Below are 21,383 nucleotides of genomic sequence, written 5' to 3'. Positions count from 1 at the left end.
CATTGACTAACTTTCTAACATGCTTCCTTGAAGGTTTTTAAGCAGAGGTTGGGTGGCCATCTGTCAGGAAAATTTTAGTTGAGATTTCTGCATTGCAGGGGGTGGACGAGATGAGCTTTGGGGTCCTTTCCAACAATACAATTCTTTTATTCTATGGCTGTATAAGGAAGCTAATCTGCCCCAAACTTAAACAAGACAGATGGGGTTTTGCTTTCACACAATCAAGCAATTGATACTTTTTGTCATAATATTGCACCCTGATATGCAAACAAGGTAGATGTGCCAACTCTCTCGGGTGTCGCCTTTGATAGGCATGCCTTAGATACACAACAAAACCTTCCTCAAATGATAAGAGAATGAGTGCTCAACTATTCATCCCAATGTACATTTGTAAAAACCTTTTGACGGTTTCTTGGAACCAAGCCAGATGGTAATTGTGGGAGATGCATAAACAGTTTCTTGAAACAAGCTGAAAAGTAGCTGTAGGAAGCTGTTATTTTCATGCTGTGCATGGCATACTTAACCCTTTCTCCTTCCACTGTTACCCACTCAAAATCACACTTCTCTGCAGCTTTTCTCCCTGCAGGGGAAAAGGCACAGGCAGTGGCGTAGCGTGGGTTGTCAGCACCCGTGGCAAGGCAAGTAATTTGTGCCCCCTAACCCGTGGATTTGCGCCCCCTAACCCGTGGATTTGCGACCCCTAGCCCGTGGATTTGCGACCCCTAACCCTAACTCCCAGATGTTGCGCCCGGTGCGGCCGGCCCCCCCTGCACCTCCCACGCTACGCCATTGGGCACAGGGACCTTGTAACTTCTCTCCCACAGGTGAGAAAGCAGCCTGGTGTGTGTTGATTTTGAATGGGGAAATGGCAGGAAGCAAATAGGCTATATAGTCCCTTCTCCTCTCCCCCTCCCCTCAAAAAAAACTCCTAATCACAACCTCCAATTGCCAGGAGACCATTCACATGAGTATCATGTAGCATAAAATGATGCCTAGTAGTAAACTAAAAGGAGCGCTCTGGCTTTTTGGCTTATATATGCTTGAAATGTTCTGCCAGTACAGAGTGGCAGTGACTACTGCTTTCATACACCTGGGACTATGCATGTGTCGTTCACACATACAGGTTTGTTACTCAATGAGCGAAACATTGTGACAGAAACTTGCATGTGTGAATGAGATCTCACACATCGAGAGCCGTAGACAGAACTTTCATAGCACCTCACATTAATGCATGTCAACAAAGCTAGGACACACCCAACCGAACGGCATCAGGTGCTGAGTAGCCAGGTAGTGAGAGATAAAAGTGATGTGAATACTGTACGTGTGTGAACCAGCTCTACCTCTCTTTCAAATCAGAACCAGTGAAGGCGGTGAAGGTCCTGTGTGAGTGTCTGGAGGCAGTTGGAGGATGGATGGCGGCTAACAGATTGAGGTTGAATCTTGACAAGACAGAAGTACTGTTCTTGGGGGACAGGGGGCGGGTGGATGTGGGGGATTCCCTGGTCCTGAATGGGGTAACTGTGACCCTGAAGGACCAGGTGCACAGCCTAGGAGTCATTCTGGACTCACAGCTGTCCATGGAGGCACAGGTCAATTCTGTGTCCAGGGCAGCTGTTTACCAGCTCCATCTGGTACGCAGGATGAGACCCTCCCTACCCGCAGACTGCCTCGCCAAAGTGGTGCATGCTCTAGTTATCTCCAGCTTGGACTACTGCAATGCGCTCTACGTGGGGCTACCTTTGAAGGTGACCTGGAAACTACAATTAATCCAGAATGAGGCAGCTATATTGGTGACTGCGAGCAGCCACCGAGACCACATAACACCGGTCTTGAAAGACCTACACTGGCTCCCAGTACGTTTCCAAGCACAATTCAAAGTGTTGAGCTTTAAAACCCTAAATGGCCTCGGCCCAGTATACCTGAAGGAGTGTCTCCACCCCCATCGTTCTGCCCGGACGCTGAGGTCCAGCGCTGAGGGCCTTCTGGCAGTTCCCTCACTGCGAGAAGCCAAGTTACAGGGAACCAGGCAGAGGGCTTTCTTGGTAGTGGCACCCGCTCTGTGGAATGCCCTCCCACCAGATGTCAAAGAGAAGAACAACTACCTGACTTTTAGAAGACATCTGAAGGCAGCCCTCTTTAGGGAAGCTTTTAATGTTTAACAGACCACTGTATTTTAATACTCTGTTGGAAGCTGCCCAGAGTGGCTGGGGAAACCCAGCCAAATGGGTGGGGTATAAATAATAAATTCTAAATTCTAGACTCAGGGATTTAAGCAAAGCACCACCAAACCACTTTACGCACAGAATTACAATACTGTGTCTCAGCCCATATGCTTTGGTGTTGGGTGAATGTGCTGCTCTGGAAGCAGTGTGGTTTTGCACCGCCATATGGTACGTGTAAGTTTTGGGTTACAAAATCCAGCCGTATTATGGTGAACGCACCTTGTACATAAACGGAGCCTGTCGACAGCTCGTCTCCTGTGCTACAAGTGTAGGGGCCGCAATCTTCGGGCTCCAGATTGTGAATGATCAGCTCAATACTTGTGCCTCTCTGCCGCATCTCATACTTGGCACTAGGCTGAAGGACGATGGCTCCTTTCCTCCACTCCACAGGAGCATCGGGTTTTGAGATCTCACAGCGCAGGACGGCCTTTCCACCAGCTTCTGATTCCACATTCTGCAATTCTTCTTTGAAGAGCACTGGCAGAACTGCAGGGAAGAGAAGATCAGGGCAGTGATAACCCTAACCCTATCAAAATGGAGGGTGTGGACGCTCAAGTGGACTGAGAAAGATTTGTGGTCAAAGATCACGGCTTTAATTAATGTAGGATAAGGAACTCTGGCAAGATGCGCCCACACCAGCTTCTGCTGGACTTTGGAGTGATGCCATCTATGGCAACAATGTCAGAGATGAGATAGGTAAAGGTATATGGATATATATTTAAAAACAGGGTGTGGCATGGCCAATTCTGGTTGTGCCCACGGGACTATGAGCACTGCCCAGCTACCACTGATTTCAAAATCCATACTAAGATCCCAGAGGTTGTTAAGACTGGGAGAAGAAGGTAAGGAATGAGGTACCTGTGGCCAAACCATTATCTAGCTTCTGGCAGTTGTTCCAAGTTTTAATCAGAGTATGCTAAAAGGTTTCCCCAGAATTTCATTCATATGGAAAATGAAATTGTTACACCAGCCGTTAGCCACAGACATGGCAGAATTGGTCTGTAGGCGGCAGCGGAAGGGGGCGGCAGGAGGGGGCACTGGGACAGTTGCAAGCCTCCTCCCAATGAATCATAACCCTACAGAGTCCCAGTTTTCACTTATTTTTTTTTCTTTCTGCTGTCCCACTTTTGGTTGTTAGTACCTCTATAAGTACTACACGGGTGGCGCTGTGGGTTAAACCACAGAGCCTAGGACTTGCCGATCAGAAGGTCGGCGGTTCAAATCCCCGCGACGGGGTGAGCTCCCGTTGCTCAGTCCCTGCTCCTGCTAACCTAGCAGTTCGAAAGCACGTCAAAGTGCAAGTAGATAAATAGGTATCGCTCCGGCGGGAAGGTAAACGGCGTTTCCGTGCGCTGCTCTGGTTCGCCAGAAGCGGCTTAGTCATGCTGGCCACATGACCCGGAAGCTGTACGCCAGCTCCCTTGGCCAGTAAAGTGAGATGAGCACCGCAACCCCAGAGTCGGTCATGACTGGACCTAATGGTCAGGGGTCCCTTTACCTTTATAAGAGTTTTCCTGCTTGTTTTTCCTGATTTTACATTGTAGATTTTGTATGTTCTTTTTCTCACGGTCTCTCTCTCTCTATATACATATATAAATAGCATTTGTAGAACCTAGGATATGAGGCAACATGTATAGGCACTATTCTGACCATTTTTCTGTGAGTCAGTAGCCTTCTCCCTGCAGGATACGCTCCCACTGTAGCTTTCCTACCATTCCTACCAATGATGGCAGTGATGCAAGACAAACACTTGTTACATCTCTGGAGTGGAACGATTGATTAAAAAATGCAGACCGACTCCAGGCCGCAAAGGCAAGCATGCAGAAGGACTGGGAACGAGTCCAAGCTTATCCTACCTTTGACTTTCACTGTGGCTGTTGTCTGTTGGTCTCCTGAATCGCAGGTGTACTCCCCAGCATCCTGAGCTTCCACATCATAGATGAGGAGCTCTGCAAAGTTCCCTTCCTGCCTGAGCTCATACTTGTCACTGGACTGTAGCACCGCTTTCCCTTTCTTCCAGGCCACCGGGGCCAAAGGCTTGGACAGCTCACAGCGCAAGGACACTGTGTTCCCCGTCTCAACCTCTTTGTTTTGGAGACCACGTTTGAAAAGGACAGGGAGAGCTGGAAGGCAAGAGAACTCGTATCTGAGAGTCATTATGATCAAAATACTCTTTCTTAATCATGCCTCCTTCTGGCTCGGAATAGGAATAGCAGTCGAGTTTCATTTTTTAAAAAAATGATTTGTTGATGTGTTTCTGTTTGTAATGGGACGCGGGTGGCGCTGTGGGTTAAACATAGAGCCTAGGACTTGCCAATCAGAAGGTTGGCGGTTTGAATCCCTGTGACGGGGTGAGCTCCCATTGCTCGGTCGCTGCTCCTGCCCACCTAGCAGTTCAAAATCACGTCAAAGTGCAAGTAGATAAATAGGTACCGCTTCGGCGGGAAGGTAAACGGCGTTTCCGTGCGCTGCTCTGGTTCGCCAGAAGCGGCTTAGTCATGCTGGCCACATGACCTGGAAGCTGTACGCCGGCTCCCTTGGCCAATAAAGCGAGATGAGCGCCACAACCCCAGAGTCGGTCACGACTGGACCTAATGGTCAGGAGTCCCTTTACCTTCTGTTTTAATAGCATTTGCCATAGCTGTTCTTAGTTTATATAAGTGATGGCTTTTGGGGCTGCCTAGAAAACATATCTCATGGGGCAAGCTATATAAATGCAGTATAGGGATAAATAAATGCCCCGATTGCACTAGCACTTTGAGATTCAAAAGGGGGGTGTGCTCAGTCAAGAACCCTTGGGCCAAATGCTCTCAACACCCCTAAAGCCCTACTACACATAAGTACAAAACATAACGGTTGCTCTCTTTCCTCCCATCTCTGTAAAAGACTAGCTTAAAGGGAAAAGCTGTCTGGAGCAACCTCCAAAAGTCATGATGCCACCCCCAAAAAATTGTCTAAGCTGAAATTTTATGCCGGTCTGGAGGTTCTTTCCCAGGCAAAGCACCTGCAGGCTTTCAGAAGAAGCCTAAAGTGTTGTTGTAAGATTAGAATAAAATTCTGGGGAGAGACCTGAACATTCCTCAGTTGCAGCCAGATTGCGATCGAGGCAAAATTTGCTATGAATTTTGTGGTTTGTCTGCAGGCAAGATATCTGAGGAACTTCAAGGGTAAATCATAAAGGGTTTGGTGAGCCCAGAGTCCAGGCATAAAAGTTACTGTAATCATTTTCAGTAGTGCTTTCCTGTGTGCAATATACTTCACAATTATTATTTTCATTTCTCCCAGCAACCTGAGGACAACTTCACACTTTTATGCTGTTACACTGAAGCAGAGGTGGGCAACCTCTGGCCCGTGGGTTAATTTTTGCCCGCCAGGGGTTCCAGTTTGGCTCATGAGGCCAGATTCTCAGCTGGTGGGCAGGATATGGGGTCCAATCCTGTGCTGGTTGCATGCAACAGTTCTCCGTAGGGAACTGGCGCACACAGTGAATGCAGAGGAATTCAGCTCCCCCTCATCAGCTCAGTCTGGCAAGATTCAATACAGAGATACGATATCTTTATTGTCATCGTCCCATGCAGAACAATGAAATCGAAAAACTACATAAAACATTCAAAACCCCCTAAAAACTCTGAAACCTCATTTTAAAATACACTATACTATAGAGACTCCTTATGCTACGTTTAGAACCGGAATTGCATTTGCGTAGAAACTGTTTCTCAGACGGCTAGTCCTGGCCTTTATAACCCTGTACCTTCTTCCAGAAGGCAGAAGCTGAAAGAGATCATTTCCGGGGTGCACACTATCCTGCGCTATCTCTGCCGCTTTCTTATGGCACCTGGAAGCGTAGATTTGATCCAAGGTGGGAAGAGTGCACCCAGTTATTCTCTCTGCAGTCTTTACAACCCTGGACAGCATTGTTTTTTCCCTGGCTGTGCAGCTCCCAAACCACACACAGAGACCATAAGTTAATGGTCTGTGTGTGTGGTTTGGGAGCTGCACGGCCAGGGAAAAGGAAAAAAAAAAACCAATGCTGTCCAGGGTTGTAAAAACTGCAGAGATAATAATTGGGTGCACTTATCCCTGATCAGGAAAGGTTTTGTACTGTACTCACTGCTGTAACAAAACTTAGCTTTTTCAGGGAGTTCAGGCCAAACTCCTTCCTGGTGTCAAAAGGATTTTCACTGAACCCCCTTTAAAAATCAAGGCTGCGAGCTGCTTAGAAGTGAGATGCTTCAGGATTTCAGAGCACTAAATCACCCAATGCCATTTTGTCCTCAGATGATTGACAGGTGGACAGTCCCACCCACCTGTTAAATTTGGCCCAATCCTTATAAAGATCTGCTCCATGGAGCAAAAAAAAAGGTTCCCCACGCCTGTTAGTCATAAACTCCAAAGAGAGGTTCTCACCTTTAACCTTTAACCTAGCTGTGGTCTTCCTGTCAGCTGTGCTGCAGCTGTATTCTCCTGAATCTTCAGGGACCGCGGTACGGATGATCAAACTGTGGGCAGTTCCTTCTACTTTAATTTCAATCTTCTGGCTGGGCTGGACTGTGGACGAACCCTTCTTCCATTCCACACGGACATTGGGTTTGGATAGGTCGCAGCGGAAGATAGCTGTGGCGTTCTCATCTACTTCCATATTCTCCAGCTGCTTTATGAAGATTATTGGAGCAGCTGTACAGAGGGGAAAACAAAGCCTTTGCTGGAATGGTATGTATATACGTGTGTGTGTGTGTGTGTGTGTGTGTGTGTGTGTGTGTACACACAAACAAATACAATTTGAACCCATGTTTCATTCTTAATGCAGCCTCAGAGTGAGGAACAGCATTCAAATACAATAAAACAATATTCGTTTAAATGCAACTTAAGCCAGTAAGATACTAATATAACCACTTCAGCTAAATGAGGGGTACCACTTTAGTCAAATGCTTGGATGAATAATCATGCTTTTACCTGGTGTCAAAATTCCATTACCATAGATACCAATGATGCCTGATAAGGGTGGTCATTCTAAAGTACGGGTGCCACTACTGAGAATGTCCCGCCAGGGGTTATCACATACCATTATTTCAGAGAAATGTGACACAGTGAGAAGGGCTTCATCCCCTGATGGGCTGCTTAATTGTTCAGCAAGCATAAAAAATTAATTACTTTTGCACTATTCCCGGGGGGGGGGGATATTTTTTTGCAAAAAATAATAGAGGACTCACACTGTCCAACATCTAATTAGGACATCTTCCCTGGCTGTAAAACCTTTTATCTAATCAATCCTCTGTGGGTGCTGTAATGATTATTTTGTTTGGTTGCATTGTTTTGTACATATTTTTAAAATAGAGAGATTTGGGAAATAAATATATTTATTTCCCAAATCTCTCTATTTGTAAAATAACGTATTTTTCCAGGTATAACACCCCACCATGTATAAGATAACCCGTATTTTTTAAAACCCAAAATTAAGAAAATAAGTTGTTTAGCTTTGGGGGGGGGTGACGCAGGTCACTTCTGCCAATCGCTCACCCGCCTGCCCGCCACTGCTGATCGCTTGCCACAGCCACTGCCGATGGCACAACTCACCGCAGCCAATTCTCTGCCCACTCACTGCCACCAACAGCCCACCTGCCCACTTCCCACAGCCACCAATCGCCTGCCTGCCTCACCACAGCTGCCAATCGCCTGCCCAATTGCCACAGCCACAGCCAATTGCCAGCAGGCTTTGCCACAGCCACCAACCACCTGCCCAATCACGGCTGCCAATCTCCTGCTTGCTGCTGCCATTAATCGCACGTCCCCTCTCTGCATTCACTATCCATGTATAAGACGACACCCAATTTTTGTCTAATTTTTTTAGCAAAAAGCATCGTCTTATACACAGAAAAATACGGTATGTACAAAATAATGCAACCAAATACACACACACACACACACACACACAAAATAATCATTAAAATAATTCTTAAAAAACATCACTACCCACAGAGGTTTCATTAGATAAAATCATTATAGTAGCCTCACTTAAGCACAGTAGTCCTGGGACCTTACATTGCTGCTTCTCACCCCCAATATTCACCTCAAAGGAACCCCAGGTTTTCACTTAGAATACAGAGATCTGTGATTTGAGTAGACAAGCACATTTTTTGATCAACAGAGCTAAGTTTCTTCTGACAGACACAACAGGGTATTGCAGGATCCAGATTATTTTGACAGAAGGGAGAGCTCGCCCTCTAAAGGACTGGCTTACTTGTGCTGCTCAATTTGCTGGGCCTCATTTACAGAAAAATGGTGGACCAGTTTGAGGGTCAATAACATAGATTCGCCTACAAAGAGTTAGCTCACTTACGCTGCACGGTCAGCTGGGCCTCAGAAGAATTCTGTCCCACTTTGAAAGTGACGGAGCCGGAGTCTTCGAGCGTCACCTTCCGGAGGGTGAGCGTGTGAACTTTCCCTAGAACCTCAATCTCGTTCATTTCGTTGGACTGGAGAGGCACCCCACTCAGACTCCATTCCACGTCCTTTGCCTTCTCCCGAGACACCTTGCACTGGAACACGGCATCTTCATTTTCGTACAAGGTGATATCTTTCAATGCCTCCACTATGGTGGCTGGCGCTTCTAAAATTAAGAAGAAGAAGAGTTTGGATTTGATATCCCGCCTTTCACTCCCTTTAGAATCATAGAATCATAGAGTTGGAAGAGACCACAAGGGCCATCGAGTCCAACCCCCTGCCAAGCAGGAAACACCATCAGAGCACTCCTGACATATGGTTGTCAAGTCTCTGCTTAAAGACCTCCAAAGAAGGAGACTCCACCACACTCCTTGGCAGCAAATTCCACTGTCAAACAGCTCTTACTGTCAGGAAGTTCTTCCTAATGTTTAGGTGGAATCTTCTTTCTTGTAGTTTGGATCCATTGCTCCGTGTCCGCTTCTCTGGAGCAGCAGAAAACAACCTTTCTCCCTCCTCTATGTGACATCCTTTTATATATTTGAACATGGCTATCCTATCACCCCTTAACCTCCTCTTCTCCAGGCTAAACATGCCCAGCTCCCTTAGCCGTTCCTCATAAGGCATCGTTTCCAGGCCTTTGACCATTTTGGTTGCCCTCCTCTGGACACGTTCCAGTTTGTCAGTGTCCTTCTTGAACTGTGGTGCCCAGAACTGGACACAGTAGTCCAGGTGAGGTCTGACCAGAGCAGAATACAATGGCACTATTACTTCCCTTGATCTAGATGCTATACTCCTATTTATGCAGCCCAGAATTGCATTGGCTTTTTTAGCTGCCGCGTCACACTGTTGGCTCATGTCAAGTTTGTGGTCAACCAAGACTCCTAGATCCTTTTCACATGTACTGTTCTCAAGCCAGGTGTCACCCATCTTGTATTTGTGCCTCTCATTTTTTTTGCCCAAGTGCAATACTTTACATTTCTCCCTGTTAAAATTCATCTTGTTTGTTTTGGCCCAGTTCTCTAATCTGTCAAGGTCGTTTTGAAGTGTGATCCTGTCCTCTGGGGTGTTAGCCACCCCTCCCAGTTTGTTAGTTTAAGGAGTCTCAAAGCGGCTAACATTCTCCTTTCCCTTCCTCCCCACAACAAACACTCTGTGAGGTGAGTGGGGCTGAGAGACTTCAAAGAAGTGTGACTGGCCCAAGGTCACCCAGCAGCTGCATGTGGAGGAGCGGAGACGCGAACCCAGTTCCCCAGATTACGAGACTACCGCTCTTAACCACTACACCACACTGGGAAAAATATATCTTTAAAGCAGAAAGATATATTTTTTCCCCAGTTCCCTTTTTCTTTCCATATCTCTTGCTACAGTATTCACAAGCACCTGTTAAATGTGGTCTCTGATATTCATCAGCTGCAGGCAAAGGATGAATAACCACGACTTGGCTGTTTAGTGCACCCCTTGGTCATTAAAACTGAAAAAAGAACCCATGGAAACAATAGGAATGGGTGGATCTGTCTATTTCAGTATCACTTTCTCATTTTTCCTGAAAAGTAGGTGGGTTCCCGTGAGGCAAGACACAGCAAGAACATTTATTGAACTACATAACTGGGAAACAGGGGGAAAGCAACTGCTTAAATATATTCCTGAAAGCCTGGGCCACTCCCACTCCCAACGTGATTGGCTATCTTAACTTCCAAGCTGCAAATCACGACTCAGAGTTCAAGGGCCAATGGCAGAGGCCCAAATCCTGAAATATTCTGTGACTGGACATCATGTATCAAATCAGAACACAGAAGCTCAGAATCCTTAGTCCAGACTCAAACTCAGGCACTGACCACCAAATACATAACATTTCCCATCTTACGTTCAGTTCCCCTCATTAGTTTGTGCTTTTTAAAAAGGTTCTTGTGAAAATAAAGCAGCATTTTAATGTGAATTTCTCCTAATAGATACATTTTGTATGTGACTTTGCCTGCTTTACATGTATCTGCAAAGCCATTCCACAAATGTAATCAAATTTTGCATGTTATTTTCACCATGCTTGATCCTATTAGATGTATTTTTGAACAAATTACATGGCTGGGGAACTGCATTGCCAAATTAAGAGCATGCATTTTAAAGAATGAAGTGTTCCAGTTTGCATATTGTTTCTGAAAGTGAGAATTAGTTAAGTCTGCCTTTAAATGTGAACTGAATTGAGCTTCTCCCCCACCTCTATTTTGTTATAATGCCTTGTTCTTCTTTTCCCTTTTCGATTTTATGTTACACTCTGTGTATTTAAAGATTTGTAAGAGGCTTTTTGCATAGTAAGCAACCAATAAGTCAGCAAGTGACAAATAAGTCATCCTCTCTCAGGAGACTGAGGAGATCTGGGAATGGGTGATTGGCTGATAGGTTTGATTGGCTGATTTGGCATAAAGGATAAATGGACATAAATCTGATATCAGGAATCACAAGACAGAGAAACCAGTAGGAGAACACTTCAATTTCCCAGGACATTCTATACAAGATCTCAAAGTAGCTGTCTTATTACAAAAGAATTTCAGAAATAGACTGTTAAGAGAAGTTGCTGAATTGCAACTTATTACCAAACTTAAAACCATGGAGAGACCTGGTCTGAATAGAGACATTGGACTCTTATCTCATTAGACATGATAAAGCTATTTTTAGCCACTTCACCCCTTGCTTTTTCCTGTAAGACCAATTGCAGTTGTTAACAGTCGTCAACAGGTTTACCACACCTATTAGCCAATCACCCATTCCCACCGCCCTTCTGAGTAATACCCCTCCCCACCCACTCATTATATATAAGGGTCTGGTGACTCCTGTTTCAGTGTATCTGAAGAAGCTCATACCTAGAACAAACTTAGTTGGTCTCTAAGGTGCTACTGGAAGGAATTTTCCTTTTTTTGTTTTTTTTTGTTTTTGTTTAGAGGAGATATGAGAGCCATCTTCAAATATCTCAAGGGCTGTTTCATGGAAGATGGAGCAAGCTTGTTTTCTCCTGCTCTGGAGAGTAGGTCTCGAACCAATGGATTCAAGTTACAAGAAAGTTACTAAACATCGGGGGGGGGGGGAATTCTGGCAGTAAGAACTGTTTGAGAGCGGAATGGACTCCTTCAGAAGGTGGTGGATTCTCCTTCCTTGGAGGTTTTGAAGCAGAGGTTGGCTGGCCACCTGTCATGGTCGCTTTAGCTGAGATTCCTGCATTGCAGAGGGCTGGAACTAGATGACCCTTGAGATACCTTCCAACAATTCTATGATTCTCCAAAAGAACGTCTGAGGCCTTACCGTTCACCAGCAGTGAAGCAGTGGTCTCCTGGTCTCCTGTGTCACAGCTGTATACTCCTGCATCATCGGCAGTCAGCTCAGAAACAATCAGCTCCACCACGGTGCCTACTTGCTTCATGGTGTACTTGTCACTGGACCTCAGGAGGGACCTATCCTTTTTCCACTTCACAGGTGCACCACCTTTCGAGATCTCGCAGCGCAAGGTGACTGTGCCGCCCTCTATCGCCTCCTGATTCTCAAGCAGGTTAACAAAAAGTACTGGCAAAGCTATAAAAGGACAGAAATAGGAAAGACAGAGAAAATGATGCAGGGTGGTTCATAACAGTAACCAAAGGCGCCTCAAAAGTAACACATTTATGGCAGCTAAACCTTGTTACCTGTGTCATTTTTTGTTTTGTTTTATACATATAGATGAAATTATAAAAATTAAAATCTTGAGAAAATTAATGGGGTGGGTTTCCAATGTGGATATTTAATGTTCCAGGCCAAGGGGAGTGGATTGCGTAACACTTTGGTAATTTTTTGCCTTATGTGTAGAAGTGGTGCTTCTGAATTCACCAGCCCATAGTTTGTTCGTTGAACATTAATTAATGTCGGGGAGTAGGGACAGAGTTACAAGAGACAGTAGAGGCACAGGCTGTGTGTGCTGGAATGTACTAGCCAAAATATTGGTTGCAGACCTCTAATTTATTTGAATTAACTGTTGTATCAGTTGCTTCTTCATTTATTGAAAACACACATAGAAATGTATAGAACATTTTAAAGAAAGACCCAGATATTTAAAACTAGAAGGACATGGGGGTACAATTAACCAGCCCAAGCTAAACTTAAGTTCCAATGATATCACTGCACTTAACTCTCCCACTTGGGGCCAGTGGGACAGAGATGGCTTAAGAGTTTGGTTGGGTTGTATCCAGCAGATGGAGACCCTGCACTTTTATGAGGAAGTATCTGGTTATTAGGGATGCAGGTGGCGCTGTGGGTTAAACCACAGAGCCTAGGGCTTGCCGATCAGAAGGTGAGCGGTTCGAATCCCCATGATGGGGATAGCTCCCGTTGTTCAGTCCCAGCTCCTGCCAACCTAGCAGTTCGAAAGCACATCAAAGTGCAAGTAGATAAATAGGTACCGCTCTGGTGGGAAGGTAAACGGCGTTTCCATGCACTGCTCTGGTTTAGCAGAAGCGGCTTAGTCATGCTGGCCACATGACCCGGAAGCTGTATGCCGGCTCCCTCGGCCAGTAAAGCGAGATGAGCACTGCAACCCCAGAGTCGTCCACGACTGGACCTAATGGTCAGGGGTCCCTGTACCTTTACCTATTTGGTTATTAAAACACCTTGCCAGTGTTCACTAAGCAAAGGCATAGCCTAGCAAGTCCCACTGGGTGGGGAATTCCACAGTAGAGGAACTGGCTGCCCTCAGCAAAGGCCAACCCCAATCCCTCCTTTGGTGGACAAGGGTACACATGTGGCCCAAGGCATTCAGGATTTGAAAGAAAATAACCATCACCTTGTGCTGAGCCCAGGAACCAATGCAGTCAAGCTAACCTTGGCACAATATGCTCTCCAGGGTCTGCTCATTGATATTCCAATAATAATAATAATAATAATAATAATAATAATAATAATAATAATAATAATAAGTTTTATTTATACCCAGCCAATTGTATAAAACGATTGATTAAAATACAACTTAAAAACAAGATTAAAATACAACATTAAAATGCAGCCTCATTTCAGTAGAAACTCAAATCAAAAACTTTTTGGGGATGAAAACGTCAAATCTTTGTCAAGGCCAGCTATCCAGACTGATCCTACATGGGCCTGAAAAAAGCCAGGGAAGTCCCCAAATAGGAGTTCCATCACAGAAGAAGAAAGGAAAAAGGAAAGAGGGGAAGGGGATCAAGTTGATTCCAAGCCAAAGGCCAGGCAGAACAACTCTGTCTTACAGGCCCTGCGGAAAGAAATCAGACCCTGCAAGACCAGTCCCAGCAGCAGCAAAATTTAAGGAAATGGGCTCCTCCTCACCTTTGATAAGCACTGACGCTGTGGTCTGCTGGTCCCCAGAGTCACAGGTGTAGTTCCCAGAGTCCTCTGGCTGCGCATTGTGAATGAGAAGCTCAACAGTGGAGCCCTTTTGCCTCATCTCGTACTTGTCGCTGGCTCGCAGTCGGACTGAGCCTCTGCTCCACTTCACGGGCACGTCAGGTTTGGAGAGCTTGGCAAGGAGGGTGACCACTGAGCCTTCCTCGACCTCCTGGCTCTCAAGCTGGGCTTCAAAAAGGGCTGGGAGAGCTGAGGACCACATGGGAGGAATGAGATGATTGTGAGTTGAAGGCAAATGGTTATTTGGGGATTTGTGATGCAGACCATCAGCTACAGATCAGGAGAGGCAGACAGGCAATTGCTCTTGAGCCTAATGTTCTTGAAAAAAGTTTTCAACAAATGCCCAAAAACTAAGAATGGGCCTTGCTTCATTTGTAGAGGAAGTGAATTCTATAGAACTCGGTGCTGCTCAAAGCACATGCTCACATTCGTTTATTTCATTACATGTATAGAAAAATTATTATTATTTCTTACATTTGTATAACACCCATCATTTGCAGATCTCAGGGTGGTTCACAACATAAAATTGCAATATAAAAACTGTTATGTACTGAGTTGAATAGGATCTAAATTGCAGCAGTCTGATTGGTCCTAGAACAATAGGATCCAGAATGCAGCAGTCTGATTGGTCCGCAGGAGCCACCCAATCCAACTCCAGGTGGAAGTGAATCCGCAACCTGATTGGCCTACAGGAGAATCCTGGAATCAGCCAATCACATGGGGCGCATTGTGTAAATAATGTATATAAAGCAGACAGTTCGGGAAAACTTCCATTCCTCAATACTATGAGCTGAATAAAGAGCATGAAATCCACACTCGACTCCGAGCATTTTTCAAAAACCATATTTATCTTCCAGTGAGCTCAAGAAGATGGGTGCATGGTTCTCCACCTTCCCATTTAATCCTCACAACAACCCTGTGAGGTAGGTTAGGCTAAGAAATGGTGACTGGCCTAAGGTCACCCTGTGAGCTTTGTGGCTGGGTGGGGATTTGAACCCTGGTCTCCCAGTTCATAGTCCAACACTCTAACCAATACACCACACTGGCTCCTAAATGACAGTGCAATGTTGCTTCAGGGTAAGCTATGCTACATCCATAGATCTAAATGACAAGGGTAGGATGCAGTGGTAAGAAGAGGCTTCTCAGAAACTATGTACTAAGAGTTTAGTACATGTAGATGTGTTTACATTGACTAGCCCTTTATATTTATTCATACACTATAAAGCTTATAGGAGCGCAGGTGGCGCTGTGAGTTAAACCACAGAGCCTAGGACTTGCCGATCAGAAGGTTGGCAGTTTGAATCCCCGTGACGGGCTGAGCTCCCGTTGCTCAGTCCCTGCTCCTGCCAACCTAGCAGTTCGAAAGCACATCAAAGTGCAAGTAGATAAATAGGTACCACTCCGGCGGGAAGGTAAACAGTGTTTCCGTGCGCTGCTCTGGCTCGCCAGAAGTGGCTTAGTCATGCTGGCCACATGACCCGGAAGCTGTACTCCGGCTCCCTCAGCCAGTAAAGCGAGATGAGCATCGCAACCCCAGAGTCGGTCACGACTGGACCTAATGGTCAGGTGTCCCTTTGCCTTTACCTTTATAAAGCTTATAGCTAACAGGTTCTCATCAGCGCAGGGCTCTGATAACCAGAATGTTAACGGTTAAGAATAATAACTAGCATCCAAGGCCAGTTAAGGCCTTTTAGTCTAGAAAGAAAGACAGCCAGGGATGAATAATTTGCGGTACAGCTCCTAGGACCTGTTGACTTAATAAAACCCCTACCTTCAACGGAGATGGTTGCTGTGGTTTTCTGGTTCCCAATGTCACAGGTGTATTTGCCAGAGTCCTCTGGTTTTAAATTGTAAATCTTTAAGGTGAGAACTGTTCCTTCTTGCTGGATTTCATACTTGGAACTTGAAGAAATCACTTGGGCTCCCTTCTTCCATGTCGCCGATACGCCAGGCTGGGAGACTTCGCATTTCAAGATGGCTGTACTGTCCTCTTGCAACTCTTTGTTGGCCAGCTCCTCTTTAAATGTGGGAAGTGGTGCTAAAAAGAACAAATATGAATGGTATTTTAGAAAACTGCTAGAGGGGCTAGCAGAAAATATGTCCCAGTTGCCTCATACTGCCTTAAAGCAGGTTCCAGACTCGTGTGATGAATTTTGCAGATTCAGAAATCATTTCATGTTCTTCTTAGTCTGTTTTATTTAAACTTAAGGTAAAGGTAAAGGGATCCCTGACCATTAGGTCCAGTTGTGGCCGACTCTGGGGTTGCGGCGCTCATCTCGCTTTACTGGCCGAGGGAGCCGGCGTACAGCTTCTGGGTCATGTGGCCAGCATGACTAAGCCGCTTCTGGCGAACCAGAGCAGCGCATGGAAACACCATTTACTTTCCCACCGGAGCGGTACCTATTTATCTACTTGCACTTTGACGTGCTTTTGAACTGCTAGGTTGGCAGGAGCAGGGACCGAGCAATGGGAGCTCACCCCCTCATGGGGATTCAAACCTCCGACCTTATGATCGGCAAGTCCTAGGCTCTGTGGTTTAACCCACAGCACCACCCACATCCCTTTTATTTAAACTTATTGCACAACAAATACATTCAGCCTTGTGTGATCACAATGCTCATTAGAATATAAAATATTTTTCTCCCACTTCTTTCACATGTACTGATCTGTTTCTTTTTCCTTAGTCATATTCAGCCTGTCTTGTGGAATTATGAGTTCCTGTCTCACAACATTTTACAGCAGTAACCGGAAGCCGATTATGCTAAAAAATATTGATATATTTTCTCCCTTCTGCCAATCACAAGGACAGGCTCCAGATATGCCGTATTTTTCGCTCTATAGGACACACTTTTCCCTTCCAAAAATTACGGGGAAATGTGTGTGCATCCTATGGAGCAAATGCAGGCTGCTTGGCTCCAGCGATAGCACCACGAAGCCTCCGAAGCGCAGAGGGAGTGTTCCCTCCACGCTCCGGAGGCTTCGCGTTGCTTTTGCTGAAGCCTGGAGAGCGAAAGGGGTCGGCGCACACCGACCCCTCTTGGTCTCCAGGCTTCAGGGATAGCCGCTTGAAGCCTTCAGAGCTCAGCGCAAGTTCCCGCTGTGTTCTGGAGGCTTCAGGTTCCCTTCGCTGAAGCCAGGAGAGTCTTGCTCTCCCGGTTTCAGCAAAAGGAACCCGAAGCATAAGGAGTGTACGAGTTCTGCGCTCAGAAGGCTTCAGGGATAGCCACACGCAGCCCCTCCGGCAGGGAGAGGCTGCGTGCTGCTATGGCTTCTTTAGCCACACACAGCCTCTCCCGGCTGGAGAGGTTGCGCGCAGCTAAAGAGGTAGCCAAGATAGCCAGCGGGATGGATCCCCCTCGCTGTCTGGGCTTCTTTGCTCTTTGGGGCTGGGGGGGGGTTACCCAGGCTTCCCCCGGCAGCCCCAGCAGCTCTGGGAGAAGCGGACAGGCTGTGCACTCTTTGGGGCTGGGGGGGGAATAAGATTTTTTTTCTTGATTCCCCCCTCTAAAAACTAGGTGCGCCTTATGGTCCGGTGCGTCTTATGGGGCGAAAAATATGGTAACATAGTTGGCTTGCCTAATAGTTTTGTCACAACGGCCCTTGTGGGATTACCTTTCACTTTGAGCTGTGCTGTGGAGGTATATGGTCCAACCCGGAAGGTGACGGTGCCGGAATCTTGCTGGGTCACCTTCCTCAACTGCAATATGTGGACCCTGCCTTTTTCAACGGAGATCTTGTTCATCTCATTGCTCTGGAGGGAGGCCTCCTGAAGCTTCCACTCCACATCCTTCGCATTGTCATGGGAGACCTTGCACTCAAAGGTCGCATCTTCATCCTCAAAGACCTTCATGTTCTTCAGCCCCCTAATGATGGTGATGTCAAGTCCTGCAAGTGTCAGCGATGGTGGAAAGTGAGGGAACAAAGTTCTTATAGGTTAGACCATCACAATTTGATCCAGCCAGTGCTTGGTTCTCTGTAACTATCCTACAAGCCAGGCATGCATATTTCTTTTATTAAACAATACAGTGGTACCTCTGGTTACGAACTTCTTTCATTCCGGAGGTCCAGTCATAACTTGAAACGGTTCTTAACCTGAGGTACCACTTTAGCTAATGGGGCCTCCTGTTGCCGCTGCACCGCCAGCGCACGATTTCTGTTCTCATCCTGAGGTAAAGTTCTTAAGCTGAGGTACTACTTCCGGGTTAGCTGAGCTGTAACCTGAAGTGTTTGTAACCCGAGGTACCACTGTATTGATATATTGACGGAGTGTAGGGAAACCTCTAAGTGCTTTATAAGAAATATTTAAATTAACAATTGAAAAAGCAGTTGAAAACAATTTAAAATGCTTTAAAATAATTAGCAGTACAGTGGTACCTCAGGTTAAGGACTTAATTCGTTCCGGAGGTCCGTTCTTAACCTGAAACTGTTCTTAACCTGAAGCACCACTCTAGCTAATGGGGCCTCTGCTGCCGCCACGCTGCCTGCCAGAGCACGATTTCTGTTCTCATCCTGAAGCAAAGTTTTTAACCTGAAGCACTATTTCTGGGTTAGCAGAGTCTGTAACCTGAAGCATATGTAACCCAAGGTACCACTGTAAAAAAAGATTATAATGCGTCAAAATCTACATGTCTGGATATTATTTATTTATTTATTTATTTATTTATTTATTTATAAATAACCCTGACGGGACTCAAGTCAGATAAAAGCTTGTCTAATAAAAAATGTCGTAAGCAGGTGCCAAAGAGAGTACATCAAAGTTTCCTGCTTGGCAGGGGGTTGGACTCGATGGCCCTTGTGGTCTCTTCCAACTCTATGATTCTATGAAAGCTGGTTGCCTAATGTCAATAGGCAGGGAGTTCCAAAGTGTGGGTGCTGCTGCCACACTAAAAGAGCTGGTTTTCCGGAAGGGCAGAACAAGTATCAGGTGGCGTCTGCAACAGTGCCACTTCCACAGATCTAAGCAGTTGAGTGAGAACCCATGGGGTAATTGTGAATATTCTACCATTCAAGAAGGAACACAGAATTTACTACTATGCCACAGAAAACAGCATGTGGAGAATATAAAGCTTCCATTTCTCTTACTTTTTAAATTGTGTGCATTGCATCTATTTTTTGAAAATTAAATTGGACCATTCCATGATCTAGCTAAATCCTACCCTGGATCCGTTGTCTAATGCATTTTGGACCATGCATTTTGAGTTATACATTCTTGGTATACAAAAAGATAGGGTTACCATATGTCTAGGAATTCCCAGACATGTCCTCTTTTGGGGGTCCTACATGTCCATCCAAGGGGAATTTAAAATGTCCTGGATTTTTGGTTTTTATTTTTTTATCTTTTTTGTTGAGGGGGGGGCGACTCTGGTTCAGGTTCTGGTGCAGGTGACCTGGGCTCTGGCGGAGGGACTATCAGACAATTGCCCTGAAAAAGCTCAACAACTTTTTGTGTCTTGATTTATACCTCTTGAAATATGGCAACCCTAATTAAGAGAGGTAAAAGTAAAGGACCCCTGGACGGTTAAGTCAAGTCAAAGGAGACTATGGGGTTGCGGCGCTCATCTCGCTTTCAGGTCGAGGGAGCCAGCATTTGTCCACAGACAGCTTTCTGGGTCCTGTGGCCAGCATGACTAAACTGCTTCTGGCACAATGGAACACCGTGACAGAAACCAGAGCAAACAGAAACCCAATTACCTTCCTGCCACAACTGTACCTATTTATCTACTTGCACTGGCGTGCTTTCGAACTGCTAGCCCAATGGTTGCCATTAATTTGATTCTGAATTGATTTTAGAATGAATTGATTTTAGGATGCATTTCAATGAATTGATTGTGGTTTTATGTAAACTGTGTTACTTTTATTGTTGTTAGCTGATCTGAGCCCGGCTTCGGCTGTGGAGAGCGGGATATAAATAAAAAATTATTATGATTATTATTATTATTATTATTAGGTTGGCAGGAGCTGGGACAGAGCAACGGGAGCTTATCCCGTCGCAAAGGATTAGACTGCCAAATTGTAATGGCAACAATTGCCAGGTGTCAGGGAACTGACATCAGAGCAAGAGGTGGAGGCAGGGCTCCCGAGCGATGCTGGAGAGGGGACCAGCAGGGGGGAAGGAATTCAGCGTAACACCAGTAGAGAAGAGAGGGAGATGGAGGAATTGGAGACAGGTCTCCAAGACCCTTCACCAGAGACTAGTGGAGAGAGTGCTGACACGCCCCTGCCTTCCCCTTACTTGCGCAGACGTGTTCCGCGCAGGGAAAGTAGGAGGAGACTTGGCGTCAAACAGCTCTTATGCTGGAAGAGGTTCAAGAAACGCTCACTAACGGATTCTGCAAGTGACTGACCGGTCACGGAGTGTGAGCTGTCAGCCAAAGCATGGTTGGCCAGGCAATATAACTAAAACTGAAGGCAACTTACGCACAAGTAACCCCCTTACAACCATTACACCAGGAACGCTGCCTCCTACCTTTAACTTCCAGCTTTGCCGACGTGGTTTGATCCCCAGTGATACAGGAATACTCTCCACTGTCCTTGGTTTCCAAATCGCGAACAACTAGCTCGTGCTTGGCACCTTCCTGTTTCATTTCGTATTTGGGACCGGGATGAAGCACCGCGCCGTCTTTCCTCCACTCCACCGATGCCTTAACCACCGTCACCTCACAGCGCAGCCTGGCTGTTCCTCCTTCTTCCCCTTTCTCATTCTTCAGCCGTTGCTTGAATTCAGGCTTGAGGGCTGTGGAGCCAACAACAAGAGATGAAGACAAAACATGGGCCATAATGCTCATAGGTGCAAGAAGGGGAACTGTTTCGGGAAGGCGAAACCCCGGCGGAGGCTCCTTCCATGTGCAAAAAAAGAAAAGAAAGAAAAAGCTGTTTGGAGGAAAGAAGCAATTGGTGGAAACAATGGAGAAGAGCGTCATTCACAACATTAGAGATTTTGCTGCAATGTGGGGAACTGTTACAATTAACCATATGTAAGGGCATGTTCAGTGTCCATGGTGAATACCTGGTTTTTCCCTAGTAAGTGTGCTTTTGCTAGGCTGGCTTTAAGGAGTTATACTTAGTTTGTATCAACTTTCCTCGTGGGACAGTGGGAAGAACAGTAGTCAATCAGGACTTATATTTAGCAATAATAATAAGTGTTTCAGACAGTAAACACATGGCATTCACTGCAACGGAATGCAAATGACTATGATGACCAAAACAATAAACTATATTTACTGCATGGCTGTGAATAGCTCCTAGTTTCACATTTCAGTGTTTTGAAAATTGCCAGTCTTAACAACGTACAAGACCCCAAATTTCAAAATGTTGACACAAGGCATC

At 45.8% G+C, this 21,383-nt stretch overlaps 1 protein-coding gene across 50 annotated transcripts in view; it reads right to left on the bottom strand.

The window, feature by feature from the left end:
* OBSCN (obscurin, cytoskeletal calmodulin and titin-interacting RhoGEF) overlaps positions 1–21,383 on the bottom strand; it is a 265,894-nt gene that overhangs the window by 129,991 nt on the left and 114,520 nt on the right. For 37 of the 50 annotated variants that reach the window (XM_083703814.1, XM_083703862.1, XM_083703817.1 and 34 more), the window contains 9 exons: positions 20,524–20,790; positions 17,670–17,942; positions 15,829–16,095; positions 13,980–14,246; positions 11,955–12,221; positions 8,560–8,829; positions 6,630–6,896; positions 4,079–4,345; positions 2,442–2,708 (listed from right to left, as the gene is read on the bottom strand). In XM_083703814.1, coding sequence (XP_083559940.1) covers positions 2,442–2,708; positions 4,079–4,345; positions 6,630–6,896; positions 8,560–8,829; positions 11,955–12,221; positions 13,980–14,246; positions 15,829–16,095; positions 17,670–17,942; positions 20,524–20,790 — 2,412 coding nt within the window. The remainder of the gene's footprint in view (positions 1–2,441; positions 2,709–4,078; positions 4,346–6,629; positions 6,897–8,559; positions 8,830–11,954; positions 12,222–13,979; positions 14,247–15,828; positions 16,096–17,669; positions 17,943–20,523; positions 20,791–21,383) is intronic. The other 13 variants (XM_083703858.1, XM_083703818.1, XM_083703824.1 and 10 more) reach the window with 1 other exon arrangement.

The sequence above is a fragment of the Podarcis gaigeae genome, assembly GCF_964106915.1.
Source record: "Podarcis gaigeae genome assembly, chromosome: 12".
Taxonomy (NCBI): domain Eukaryota; kingdom Metazoa; phylum Chordata; class Lepidosauria; order Squamata; family Lacertidae; genus Podarcis; species Podarcis gaigeae.
The sequence above is the reverse complement of the archived record's forward strand: the minus strand, read 5'-3'. Positions and strand labels throughout refer to the sequence as shown.